Raw genomic sequence first — 14,342 nt, 5'->3', positions numbered from 1 at the left:
AATTTTCTGATAAAGACATGTATGTTTTTACAAGGTATCTTAAAGAAAACAGAAAAATGTCATATTAATTTATTTCTGTAAATTAACTGTGATCATCACTATCAGCTTCACCGCATTTCTCCACAACTGTTTCGTCGGCTTCTAGAATAAAAAAGTTAAGGATCAGAAAAAATAGAGAAAGATATTTTTTTCCAGCTAGTTTGTTTGTTCATTTGACATCAAACATAACGGTGTTTGTAGTGCAATCCCAGCTTTTGATAAGTTCGTCTTCACAATTCTGCGTTATTTTAACTTTGCGTATTTCCGGCTGCAACTTTCACTATATTTACTTCGGAGCTCGTGGTCAGTAACTTTATATTTTTAACTAAATCATTATATATTTATCTCTCTCTCTCTCTTTCTGGAAATGTATACACTACTTATCATGGTATGCTTCACATTCCGTGTAGATTCTAGGTGGCAATCAAGAGAAATTTTGGATTATTTTTTGAGGCGATTTGCTAGCAACCCGTAACTATCTGAATCTCAATTCCATTGTATACAGCCGAACGCAGCCTTTCAGCCTTTTCGAGACTTTTGGATCTGTGTATCTGGTAAGAAATAAAGACGTGATTTTATGTATGTAGTTATTAAGGAAGACTCAAGCCAATCAAAAAAGTCAGTTTAATTAAACTCTCCTACTACTACTAGGAAATATATACGTAATTAGAAGGAAAATCTCGTTTTGATTAGGTGGTTCTCTACCTGTTTTCTGATAGTGCGTGTCATCCCACGGCTGTCTCTCCGCAGACATGAATGCCACGAAGATGGCGTTGGTGACGAGAGCGAACCCTGCCATCAGGTAGAACATCACCCGCCATTGAGTTCGATTTGACTGAAAATTATCATGTGTATCAGTTACGACAATTTGGTACAAATAGTGGGACATTTTTGCTTTTTCTTAGAAAATTATTTTTGATTGCATTCTTAGCATAGTAATACATAATTCTTCTTATTTTTATTATTTCTTTGGATTGTTTTGATATTGTGGTTATGACATCAATTTTGTGTAACTTTGTGCGTAAGTGACCTTTCAATAAAAATGGTCTAACTGCTCAATTATAATTATTCAGTTTAAACAAGACATTTGCTCCTTGGTAAATTATTGTCCATTTAAATTACACACTAACATATTAATTATTTTATAGACACACAGACAGACATAACATTTCAATAATTACCACATCGACGACGATATTGGAAACCAGTACGGGAAGACCCAACGCAAACACATGTGTCAAAGTGTTCCCAAAAGCAAGAATAGCACCGCTAAAATTAGACGTTAAATCTATGTAGTTTACCTGCAAAGGAATTGAGGTCATTAATTTCCTGCTTTCATGAAGTGTGATGAGGGAGAACATATTATGTACTTAGCCCTTGTAGGGAAGTCAGAGTCAACAGTCTTGAAAAGACAGAAAGTACACGAACACCTGTATGGCTTAATAATGAAATTAAGATTAAAATAGTGACAGGTTGCTAGTCCATCGCCTACAAGAGGAATCCCAACTTAATAAACCAATCCCTTAACCACATCCAAAGATTAGAAGTGGGTCTATTCTAAGGTTACGAAAACCACACGGTACTTGGCACGGCATTAGAAAACATTAAATAAGCTTTAATCAGGTAACTAAATCTGGAATCATCATCATAACTGGGTAAGGTTCTCCTATTAGAGAGTTTATATGTATGATAGTTGCTCTTTCTGCTCTTCACCAGAGCCAACTAAACTGAAACAAATTTAGATTAAAGGTAGGTTACAAATGTTATCATAATGATATATCGACTGATAGAAACTAGTATTGTAAAGGTTACTCCAAATCCTTAGTATACAACTGGTAATGAAGAGTCCTCAAATTGTACTGAAGAACAAAACGTACCATCCACCCGGAGTGTATCCCGACATGTGTAGCCTGCTGTACCACAAGCAATAGCACAGCGAGACTAACGTCCTCGGTGTATGAAACTGCCACCAAGCACACAGCGGTGCCGACTGTAGCTGTGAAAGAGGGAGGAAATATTTTCAAGATTAATTAATATTATAAATCTATTTAAAATTGCTAATCTATAAAAATAAATATAATTGATCACAACAAGTATTCTCTCGTCCACATTTCTACTCTAAGTTTGCATAGTTGTGATGTTGACGTTGTTGAAGAAAATGCTACAGTGCAATTTGTTACCGATTCTTCTGCACTAATACTTTGGAAGGTGCAGTAAACTTAGTTTTAAGTAATTTAAAAGATTTAAGATTTTTAAGATTTACCCATATATAAATCTTTCGCCGTTTTTAGTAGAACCATACTTGAAAGTATAAAAGCACTTACAGATTGTATTAAATGTTCTCCTGGCATTTTTCACGCTAAGAATATTCCTGTTGGTGAGAAAATCCGACAGAACGCCATAAAATATGGACGTGAAGAACCCTGCCACGTAAGGCAGGGACGAAAACAGTCCGCTCTGTAAAATGAAAAACATTATCATTCTGAACAAGCTTTAGTTTACGACTTAGGTCAATTATTGAATCGCAAATGTGGTTTTTGATAAACTTTTCCTTTTATGCCTACATCCTCTAAATTATTTAGTATAAACTTTTAAAGTCTAGAGGTAAATCTGATTGCAGTGTTGTTCGAAGTCTGCTCTTTCCATAAAATGCTGTCCAAGGCAGAATTGTATCGTACACTGATAAAGATGTCAATTTCGTGTTGTCATTTTCTCTAAGGTCCTCTTCTAGGTCAACGCCTTTCTGGACAACACATTAGATAACACAAACATAATAAGAACCTTTAAAATTAGCAACGATAATTCTTCTGCCTTTAGATGGTTCCAGCTTAACTTTATAAAGTTAAAGGTTTTGAATGGAACTTTAAAATCAATCTTAATTACTGTACTCACATCTTTGACATTGACGCCCAAGGAATAGTGGATATAAGAGGGCACTTGCATGAAGACGAACATGTACGCGCCCTGACTCCCGATGTGTGTGGTGAACAGAGCCCACGTGTGCTTCGAACTTAGAGCCGCCTTTAATGGCACGCTTGGTTTCTGACAGAGAAGTTAATATAAAAATTCTCATAAATAAAGTAATCCTTTCATCAGGAAATCTACAGTATAGTGTTTGGAGATTTCTTTAGGTTTTACCCTAAAAAGCTGATATTCGAATATGGATTAAACCTGATTTTTTACAAAGGAATGACTTTACTGTCAACTATATATATTTTTGGATGATAAATAGTCTCTGCTAACTGTTGTTAGGCAAGAGATACCAAAAGCAGCAGGTAGGCTCCGTCGGTTAGCCTATAGTAGTTTAAAATACATTAATCTATAATACAAAGTGACTACCTTTTTACTAATATTACTCATCGTGTGAGTTATGAATCTTCTTTCTTCTTCGGATATCGTTTTATGCTCATGAGGAGTAGCTGCTCCAAAGACCGTTAGCATTACAAAAGCCAATAGACACAGTATGCCAGTGCCCCAGAAAATGCTAGGCCACCCCCAGGGACTAGCAGACAAGACCCCACCTAGTTGGAAGGCTATGATGGTGCCTAGGACTGGTCCTGTAAGCAAACATATTTCAAGTATCAATAATACTTGAAATTTATACATGTAACCTACCCTTTAGAAGCTAATCGTGTAAACTTTGCTAAATATATTCATACACACATGCAGGCAGAATATAAGTGTATTATGAATTGATTTGGTAAGTTATTAATAGATCCCAAGCGTTAATAGTTAAGAGCAGAAAGAGAAAGAGACAAAGATCGCCTTATGCCACACTACCAATTTAGTCATTATAATTTTGGTTGCTCACCATATTAAAGAATATTTTGAACATGTTAGCAAAATCATTTAAAGCGTTACTTTGATAATTGAATTTTTGAAAAATTGGTGAGAGCAATTATTTTCATACCAGTGTAGACAAAACTGCTTAGTCTAGCTAATTCCTTCGGCGGCACCCACTGGGCCAATAAAGTTTGTATTGATGGGTAGAAGCCTCCTTGAGACATGCCTTGAAGAATTCGGCATGCGCAGACTGCCTTCCAACCTCCCTTTGAATCAAAGAATATTTTTACACATAACAAAAAACTAAAAAAATTCAAAGTATTTTAACCTGAATAAATAAAAATATAACAACAATTTTGCTAGATATCTCACACGCAACAATCAATGTAGGTATTCTAGAAAAATCTTACAACAAGAAAAAAAAACATCTAAAAAGCCCCAAAGTAGACAATAAATCCAAAATAAAATATATATTTGTAGATGCCAAAGAATATGGAAATATTACCCAAAAAGCAAACCACGGAGTAACAATAGACGCCAACCCGTTGACAAACAGTCCAATTTGCAGCGGCAACTTGCCTCCCCAGCGCTGGGCTATCATGCTCATCCCGTATTGCATGATGCAGTATCCCAGGAAAAACGATATCAGAATCATTTCTTGAACTGGCTTGGACCAAATGTATTTCTGAAACAAAAAGGATATATAAACTATTGAGATATTTGCCTAATTATTTTAATTTATATGGTAAGGATACTACGTCCGTCCGACTATTTCAGGTCAAAGTCTGTTACTATAATAATGTTATAAGAAAAACAGAAAGCTTAGATCAAACTTAGCATCTTCTTAAGGTATACGATACTCGTGAAGATCAACATTAATAGCGGGTTTTTATGTCATTGAATTTGTTGTCTGCTGAACATAAACTACAGTCAATTAAATTATGATAACTCACACCTTGTAAATGCCATATTCATCACTTGTAACATTTTCCATTTCTTCAAATATATTTTCGCTGTTATTATTGGCTACATGATTAATATCTTCACTAGTATCATAAATACTGGTGTAATTATCATCACTTGTTGTATTTCTATCTAAATGTAACGTTATATTGCGAAGATCGATAGAAGTATTATCATTGATACTAGGTACGTAATAAGTCATAGCTACTATGCTGACTCCAAGATGAGCCCTCGCTAAGTATCCTATTAGGAGACTTGTGAAGAAGAGTAAGGACTGGACATGTCGTACACCATATCCATAGGACGGTTCTTCGTCCTTAATCGGTTTTGTTTCTGAAATAAAATAAAAATGGTTTGAAAATAGCATGTTTTATATCTATATAGATAAATCTGATACTAAAAATTACGCGTCTTTAATTCGTCACGTGAAAAGGGGTGTGGCATGCTTCACGTTTTCCATAAACATTATCACGTCTTTATCCTTTGGAAGAAGGTATAGATTATGAATCTCTATTTAATGTGGATGGTTTGCGTCTTTTGTTTTATGATTACAATAAAATTTAAAATCCTTGATCATTAGGTAACAAAAACTATAACGCCAAACCAAAAGCCATTGTCATTCTAGAAATGATAATAATAATTTCGCAATACGTAAAAACTATTTAATCTTTTTATGGTTTCTTTTCATTGCCACGATTATGATATAGGATTAGAGGTAAATAAAGTTAACAGTTACAAGACTAGAAATAGATACAACTTTTGATGAAATCGAGAGTCACAGTTTGCTAGCCCATAAGAACTACAAGAACCCCAAGTAAGCTTTACCCTTGATATGATTTTACAATCTGCTCAAGTAACAAATCAGCAGGCACACACTACATTTTCTGTAGTAGACATAGAAACTTCTTCATGTATAATATTTCTAAACATCTCATTGTGATCCTTACCACTTTCGCCAGTATCTATAACAGGAACCTTTTCGTATGCACTATTTAGCGTCTGAGCCATATCGTAATTTTTTTAACATTCACAACCTTTCGTCACCACTTCGCCCACCAACTAACAATTTTTATCATCTACCACCTTGTCTGCGTCTACAGAAGACGCAATCTCACTCGTGCAAACAATTTTTGTACGTCCTTGCTTCTGTTTGGTGAAATGTCATTTTGGATATCAATGTTTTTACAAAAAATAGAAATGTAATTCTATGGTTTGATATCACACATACGAAAATTATGATATGACTTTGAATATTACAAGCTTATTGATCGTAATAGTATTAATCAAATATTTCAATCAAAAATTTTTTTACATGATTTTCAAATTATATTTCTATATATATTCTGAAGTTCTCAAATTTAATTTAAATCTCAGGAAATTTCATAGCATATTTAGTTATTCAGACATATGCCTTATCTTGTAGATTGTGATGTTTATATTAGAATAAATTTTCATAATATGATTTTAGATAATATTTTCATTATTTATAACATTCCGAACAGTTGTTGGAATGTTATAAATATGTCTATTTTGATAACTTGATAAGATAACCGTATGTCTAGTTAATTAAAAAAGATGCGACAAAGTAACTTTGTGTACGGTGTCTCCAAAAATATTCCCATGAATATAATGTGCCGTAAAATTTATCCATGTTCAACACTTTGATAAATTCCTAGGGATGGTGAATTGTCAATCAATCAATAAATGTCCTCTTTTATAATGTATCAATTTAAGTATTTTTATAATTCAGTATTCAAAGTGACGTCACGATAATTTACAAATCTTAAAAGAGGTCCGTTTCCATTCCGTATAAAATACAGGTTTGTCATCTAATTTAAAAATCAAAAAGTACTCTAAACAATGAATGGACAAATCTAAGTGTTAGATACATATCGTACTATAAAAATCTCTTTCCCGGGACACAACACACTAATAACACTACTGTGTTAGTTTTTATTAATATATGTAGAACCTTTATTGTTTTCTTCAATAACGGTAAAATTGGAATCCCTTACTTTAGTAAGGTATTTATTATTGATGATTTTTTTTGTGATAAATATTGACTTATACGACTCTTATTATAAAACGCCTAAAAATATTATAATAGAAAAGTTTCTGCAGCGGATTTCATCTGGCATCCATCCATCCGCATGTAGGAGCAATTAACAAGAGTAGAAGAAATTTATTGAATGAAAACTGAAAATATATTGTCTTGATGGTAGCTACTTCACTAATGAGCAGCAAAATTTATTTTGCGCCACTTTTTTAAGGTTTTAATACCGTTTTTTATACGGTAGGAAATTCGCCGTATAAAAAACGGTATTACGGTAGAGTCAAATTTGCCGTAAACGCCTCTTTCCCGGAGGGGAAGGCAGAGACTATATCTTTCCACTTGCCTATCCCTCCGGGAAAAAGACGTGATTTTATGTATGTATGATTTGATAATAATAATAATGTCTTGTGCCCGTTGGCTCTGTTTTACCCATAAGGGATAAATAAAGACATAATATACTGTCAATATGACGTGTGTGTTCGTGTACGAATGTGACTTAGCAAATTGCGTTGTTCTTGAACTTAAACACAAAGACAATATTGATTTAGATATAATAAGAAGAAATTACAATAAAGTCTATTTAAAGTATGATAAGATTGTCCAGTGATCTAATAGTTTGAGAAGTGTCATTATTATAGAGGAGCTCTGTGGTGACAGGAATTCAATACGTGTAATTATGTCTAAGTTTAGTGCAAATGAAAAACCTGGAGATGATAATGCTAAAAGTAATTTTGATGAGGATTTTAAAGGTAAGTGAATCTTTATAAATGGTCATTACTGCCACATAAATTTGACTGTCAACGTGATTGATATTTCGATAATAACTACTATGATTTAAGAGCAAGGAAGTAATACGAATACCATGTCATATACGTAACATGTTAAGTTAAATATCGACTAAAGCGATTCCTAAACACTAATTGATAATTAATGTTATAGTGGGTCGTTTAAAATGAATTTAGTATATTAAAGTTAATAATATAATATATTATTCTAAAGTTTCATTCATAATTAAGAGGTACTTCAAAATCTTCTTCGTCTCTTGATAAAAAGATAATTGTTTTTCAAATATCCGAAATAAAATTTATGTCATCGTTCAATTTAAATCCCTATCTATTGACATTTTAAACGTGAATTTTGTCATCAGTTTCAGGTTGGGGTGTCCGCCATAGACAATGTGTGATGCTGATGGTAACACTAACAACTGCTTACAGTTTACGAGCATGTATGGGAGTGGCTCTAGTCGGTATGGTTGAAACCAACCCTGTTTTAGATATACGAAATAATATAAATAACAGTACCATTGCAAATGAAACTGGAGATGGACTGAATGTGAGAGGAACTGATTATGTAGCTAATGGATTTTTTAATGCACTGATGCTTACTCCTCCGGTAAGAGTTATTTTTTTCTCCAATATCAAAATATTTGACAAAGTTTTTATGTTCAGCCAAAACGGCAAGGTATGATACCAAAAACCCAATAATTTAACGCAAAAGTTGTTGTAGATGACTTCTAGTTGCTTGCTGAAAAGTTCACCGGCAAGAAATTCTAAACCTTTTATAACTCTATGGCTCAAATAACAGAAGTAGAAAAATAATCCTTATAACGAAAAAATCTATTTACTATCTAATAGTAAATTTAACATTTTGTTAAATAATTCATATGAATTTAGAAATTGAAAATTCGTAGTAAATCCATTTTTATCGTTTCAGATCAGATCCATGTTCCGTAATTATATTGACCAAATATTTTTGATTACCTTTTAGAAATTTCAGTATGCCGTGTGGTTCCCGGCGCCAATACAAAAAAGTATAGGACCACTCCATCTCATTCCCATGGATGTCGTAAAAGGCGATTAAGAGATAGGCTTACAAACATGGGATTCCTTATTTTCAATGGACTAGCAACCTGTCACTATTTGAATCTCAATTTAAACGATTTCAGTCTTTTCAAGACTGTTGGCTCTGTCTACCCCGCAAGGGATGTAGACGTGACTATATTTATGTATGTATATATCTTTCAGTATCCTCAATTCGACTGGAGCAAAAAGGTTCAAGATATGGTCATCTCAGCTTTCTTCTTCGGCTACATGTTGCTCCAGATTCCCGCCGGCCAGCTGGCTCACAGGTTTGGGTCCAGAAGGTTGATAGCTGGGGCCATGTTCATCAACTGTGCGGCGTCTGTCCTGTTTCCTACTGTTACTTTCTATGTTAGTATTTCTGTTTTCAAAAACATAGATACATACACGCCACTTTCCCGAAGGATTAGGCACAATATAATAGTTCATATTTTTCGTCTCATCCATCCATCCATCTAACTTAGAATACGATATTTTTTTCGAAATTTGAAAATTTAACAGAAGACTTTTGAATTTTTTTTCCTGTGTTGTGTACAAAATTTTGTACTTGCTAGGCTACGTGTTAAAATTGTTGAAAGCGACGTCCTGGTAAAAGTCATGTTGTAACATTAATTTATACACTTTTTTCCATTTTTTTAATTTGTTGCGTTGAACCCAAATATAGAGATTTATCTTAATTTTAAGAGTAACGTAAATAGTTGGAATCGTTATAATAAAAAGTGTTTAAGCAACTTTAGTGTTATTATGCGTTTGTTCTAAGGGCGGCTGGATAACTGCAGCTGCGTTTCGAATGATATTAGGCCTATCACAAGCATGTCTAATGCCATCAACCCACACTTTCTTGGGGAAATGGACAACTCTGGAAGAAAGAGGAAGATTAAGTGGCATGATATATGGAGGTACATAAATATTATATAATCATTGCAAATTCCGTACATGATGATTCAAAACACTTTATAAATCCATTTTAATGATTAAGTAACAAAAGAACAGGCAAAGGCTGGAAAAAAAAATAGAAGATTACAAACAATTTTCGTGGAAATCATTGACAAAACCTAAATGTCTTTAATAACTTTTAAAATATATTAATTCAATATTTACTCTGACATCATTGTCTGAAAAATACCTGGTTGAATCCTCAGTCGACGACATAGATTTATGTTCCCAAGCATAACATACAATCATCATTGTATGTTTCAACGTTTCATGTTCATAATTAACAGTATTAATTACAGCTCAAGCATTAGGTCCAGTCCTTGGTCTACCACTGACAGGCTTCATAGCTGCGTCACCTGTGGGCTGGCCAGGAGTGTTCCGATTTTATGGAACCCTGGCCGGGATTTGTGGAGCTATCATCTGGTTCTTCTGCGCGGACAGTCCGGCGCAGCATAAGAAAATTTCGGCAGCAGAAAGAAGATACATTGAAGAGGCGTTGAGGCAGAAAGGTGTAACCGTCAGTATTGTATTAAGTTTTGACGTTTCTCTTGATATATTTAAAGTTTATATTTGCACGTAATAAATTACATTAGTATTATAACGTAGTAAGCCTTTATATTATTGATTAAGTCTTATTCAGATTTTGAATTCATTAATATATAAAAAAAAAACTATACTTCTTTTTCGGTATATAATTTCTCTCTTGCACAAATAATATCTAAATCTACCAAAGTAGTTTCATTCAGGATTCGACAAAAATATTATTTTTACTTATACGAGACATTTGATAGTTGTATTTTTTGTTAGCAAAAGATGTTTTAAAATGATTTCAGAAACATCTCAAAGTTCCTTGGAGTCGCCTCCTCCGCCACCGAGGACTGTACGCCATCGTGGTAGCTCACATCGGGAACACGTGGGGTCAGCTGACCTTGTATTCCGAGGTCCCAGCCTACATGGATAAGGTCATGGGGGTGAACATTAAAGCGGTGTGTATTGACCAGTTACACAATGAAAAATGGGAGTTTTGATATAAAGTTAGATATATTTCTTAACGTTACTAGTGTACATATTTCAGTCTGGAGGGAGAGCTCTGAAAAAGGCGGAAGGTTATTTCGCAAATAGAAAAGGTTTTAATTTAAAAAAAAGAGGATGATGTAATTTGTACATGTTTATGGGTAATACGAATATTACGTGGTTTTTTAAATCGCTAAACATGTATTTCATTCTTAAGTCTTTAAAGGTGTACAAATGTATACCACACATTTTTAATTTTAATTTTAATAAGACGGGTTAACGATAAACAATTTGAATTACTCATGGCCAAGTAATTGAGTCGTAACTTCACAGTTCATATTGGACGTATGTAGATAGTAATATGTCAGTGTTATGTTATGATAATGTTTTCCATCAGTGGAAGCAACGTAACGTTAGTAATAAAGATTAAAATATTATTTGCAGAGTATGTACTCGTAGTTGTTATGACGTTTATGTACTGAATACGTATATTTATTTTTCGTCAATGAGATAAGTTCACTTTTTCTAGTAAACTAATAATATATTTTTATATATTTTTAGATACAAAAATATTTTGGATTAAAAATTATAAAACTTAAAATATATCTATTAATTACAAATCATTGATCTCACCAGAGAGATCAGTACGCAACCGGGTCTGATACCAGAATAATGATTTTCTAAATCTCTGGTCAGCCAATTTGTCATTCTGTGTCAATCTATAAAGATAAAAATATACCTATTAGGTGATTGATGATTTAATTGTTTTAACATATAATAAACTAATAACTTATATTATAAACTTTCAGAATGGCATGTTGAGCGCCCTTCCATTTCTCATGATGTTCATCATGAACTTCTTCTTCAGCTGGCTGTTTGACATGCTTATCGTGAAGAAGTACATCGGAGTCACGTTGGCGAGGAAGCTCGCTCAATCTATTGGTAAGATTACAAATAACCATAAACAGGTTAAAGATGCCTAAGATTTTTTCAAAAAGATATTGCTATTACGATAATAAATTCTTTTTCAGGTTCTATTAGCTCGTCAGTAGGTCTTATTATTTTGGCGTTTGCACCCAAGAATATCTACGTAGTGGAAACTATCATGGTCATTATGTGTGGACTGAACATTGCATCTCATTATGGATTTTTGGTAAGAATCATTATATAGGTAAACTCAATTAAGAACAACGTCATCTAAATACAAATACACATAATCGCACCCATGTTCCAAGGGGCAGATAGAGACAACATCTTCCCATTTGACACCATCCCTGCATGCTTTTTTGACTCCATCCACAATCTACATTCATCACTCTTATTATGCTTGCAAGGCGGCATATTATGTTACTCCTGACCTGGTCAAACCTTTTGGTAGAACGGCCCCGATTTCATCACGTTATTCTAGATATTTCCTTACCATCGCTCCCATTCATACTCAGATGAAGCCCTAGATTAAGCCCGGCTTCACCTGCGCAAAATGAAAAAGCCAGTGAATTTTGGATCTTTAAGTCTCTTTAAGTCACGCGTAGGCGTAAAAAAACTAAATACCTAATTTCGTGCATTGTTTTGTCAGTCAATCAGTCATTCAGTGTCCTCTTTTATATATTTTATATAAAAACCAAGATATATATATAAAAACTAGAAAAATATAATGAAGATAAAAGAACACTTCCAGGTGAACCACATCGACATCTCTCCTAACTTCGCCGGGACCATGATGAGTCTCAGCAACTTCTCGTCCAACGGCGTCGGCGTGTTGGCTCCAATCGTAGCTGGGATTATCTTAACCGATGTTGTAAGTATCTACTAATTATAAATGAATGAAAAGTTGATTATATTTAACTGAAAATCAAATAGTTCTTAATAATTAGGTATGTAACAATATTCGACTCTTAAAACGAGAGCTATATTGTGTAAGTTGGTATCTAGGAAAAATATGGTATTGCTAATTTCTATCCTTGATCAGGAATAAATTATATTGCTATTTTATACAAACAAAGGAATTAAAACAAATTTTCTAAGTCTAACTGTTATTCAAAGTAACTATATTTTGTTGTTTTCTTGAATAATCGAGTACTTCTTAGTATTTATCTCGAACATAATAAGTCTATCAAAAACGTCTGACAATTTTTTTATATAATCTTTTTCAGACAAGCGTTTACTTGTGGAGATGGGTGTTCTTCGTATCCAGTGGCTTGTACTTCTTCACAAACGCTGTCTACCTTCTACTCGGTACTTCAGAACTCGCTGATTGGAACGAGCCTGAATCTGCAAAGGATAATGAAGAAGCTGATGCTATGATGAAGAAAGAACAAAAGGATTAAGATGGAATTCAGTTAGATTTTAGAGCTTTTTTAAATGACGAATTCGACTGGATAATGTTGATTATAAGTGAATAAATGAGTTTAAATTTGGTGGAAATTATACACGTTATATTGAACGGCTTACTTGAGTCAAGATGTAATGCGTATGAGATGAATTTGTGATTATAATGTATCTACATAAGCATAAGCCATAGAAAATATAATATATAAATTGTTCCATGATTTTTATAAATGTCTTTTAATAACCTCTTCTTACATAAAACTATATTCTAATGCTAGCCACAAAAAAGGGTATGAGTAGCCTTCCAACTCTTCTTTGATGCAGACATTTATTACAAACGCTACAATATCCCTCAACAATTTTTCAGACCCCCTGATTGCGAAATCAGACCCTAGTGAAAGTTTTCTATTAAAAGTGTATCTATATCCTAAAGTATCAAAAATTCATAATTATCTTTAGGTACGACATTTTATACGTACACTTTGTCAAAGATCTCTGATAAGATTTTTCTCGTAGAGATTGGTCACAGTTCACTTGTACTCGTCTGCGCATGAGATTAAAAAGATATCAATAACCCGAATGTTGCTATGTTTTGTTACTAATGCGTAAATCCAGCAGAGATAATGCTTTGAAAAGTTTTAAACCTTGAATTCTATGCATATACACTATACTGAAAGCTTTCAGATACATATCTAGAGTCACGTCTATATCCCTTTCGGGGTAGACAGAGCTCTTGATCTTGAAAAGACTGCCACGAAAGCTGCTGAAAGAGGCCACGTTTAGCATAATGATAGAATTGATAATTAAATCTAGCTTTTACATTTAATGAGATGCACATTAGGCGATCAAATCGTTTCTCAAAAAAATCATAGTCCTCTGTATTTATTTATCTTCTTTTACAAAAGTACAAAAATGTATATCATTGAATCTAATTGCAACCTCTACAAATATTAAACAATTTTCTTATAAACGTTGTTACAGAACAATGGAAAAAAAATTTCCTTAATAAGAGTTAGAAAGGCTATTGTAATTATGATTTTTATTGTCTTCTACTCGTTATACCGCACTAGCTTACTGAAGTGGCAGGATAGTCTGCAAATTTAGTAAAACCACTTTTTGTAGTTTATTTAAAAACAAGAGCCTTAAACGAAACATATTGTGTTGTTTTACATTTAGTTAAATATTTTAATGTGTGTTTCTGTGACTGATTTGTGTATTTTTAAACAAAATCCTTGCTTGTTACATATATAATTAATGGAAACTGGTTATTATCGAAGTTAAAAATAGGTTTAGTTTGCGAAGGACGGAACCATAATTTTCTTCAAGTAATGTCAGGCTTTAAAACCTGCAATTAACTGAGAAGACTG

General features: G+C 33.4%; 2 protein-coding genes across 2 annotated transcripts; one reads left to right on the top strand and one right to left on the bottom strand.

Moving 5' to 3' along the window:
* Positions 1-71: 71 nt before the first annotated feature.
* On the bottom strand, positions 72-5,959 carry LOC106140228 (putative inorganic phosphate cotransporter). The gene is made up of 11 exons (XM_013341790.2): positions 5,733-5,959; positions 4,778-5,118; positions 4,328-4,507; positions 3,950-4,088; positions 3,379-3,596; positions 2,932-3,081; positions 2,364-2,496; positions 1,917-2,035; positions 1,221-1,340; positions 745-874; positions 72-141 (listed from the first exon to the last, which is right to left on the bottom strand). The coding sequence occupies exons 1-11, from the start codon at positions 5,791-5,793 to the stop codon at positions 83-85; spliced, it is 1,650 nt and encodes a 549-aa protein (XP_013197244.2). The 5' UTR covers positions 5,794-5,959; the 3' UTR covers positions 72-82.
* A 1,393-nt stretch (positions 5,960-7,352) lies between these two features.
* LOC106140224 (putative inorganic phosphate cotransporter) lies at positions 7,353-13,206 on the top strand. The gene is made up of 10 exons (XM_013341786.2): positions 7,353-7,587; positions 7,986-8,230; positions 8,863-9,048; positions 9,458-9,596; positions 9,933-10,150; positions 10,467-10,619; positions 11,457-11,589; positions 11,679-11,800; positions 12,326-12,445; positions 12,801-13,206. The coding sequence occupies exons 1-10, from the start codon at positions 7,515-7,517 to the stop codon at positions 12,972-12,974; spliced, it is 1,563 nt and encodes a 520-aa protein (XP_013197240.2). The 5' UTR covers positions 7,353-7,514; the 3' UTR covers positions 12,975-13,206.
* The last annotated feature ends 1,136 nt before the right edge of the window (positions 13,207-14,342 follow it).

The sequence above is a fragment of the Amyelois transitella genome, chromosome 13 (genome assembly GCF_032362555.1).
Source record: "Amyelois transitella isolate CPQ chromosome 13, ilAmyTran1.1, whole genome shotgun sequence".
NCBI lineage: Eukaryota > Metazoa > Arthropoda > Insecta > Lepidoptera > Pyralidae > Amyelois > Amyelois transitella.
The sequence above is the reverse complement of the archived record's forward strand: the minus strand, read 5'-3'. Positions and strand labels throughout refer to the sequence as shown.

Bases quoted from the DNA above. Each gene is read 5' to 3' on its own strand.
- LOC106140228 (XM_013341790.2), bottom strand. From the start codon at position 5,793: ATGGCTCAGACGCTAAATAGTGCATACGAAAAGGTTCCTGTTATAGAT. The intron at 2,036-2,363 runs GTAAGTGCTTTT...CCTCTTTCACAG, and splicing joins GAGAACATTTAATACAATCT to CTACAGTCGGCACCGCTGTG. The intron at 1,341-1,916 runs GTACGTTTTGTT...ATTCCTTTGCAG, and splicing joins GGATACACTCCGGGTGGATG to GTAAACTACATAGATTTAAC.
- LOC106140224 (XM_013341786.2), top strand. From the start codon at position 7,515: ATGTCTAAGTTTAGTGCAAATGAAAAACCTGGAGATGATAATGCTAAA. The intron at 7,588-7,985 runs GTAAGTGAATCT...TTTTGTCATCAG, and splicing joins TTTTGATGAGGATTTTAAAG to TTTCAGGTTGGGGTGTCCGC. The intron at 8,231-8,862 runs GTAAGAGTTATT...TATATCTTTCAG, and splicing joins CACTGATGCTTACTCCTCCG to TATCCTCAATTCGACTGGAG.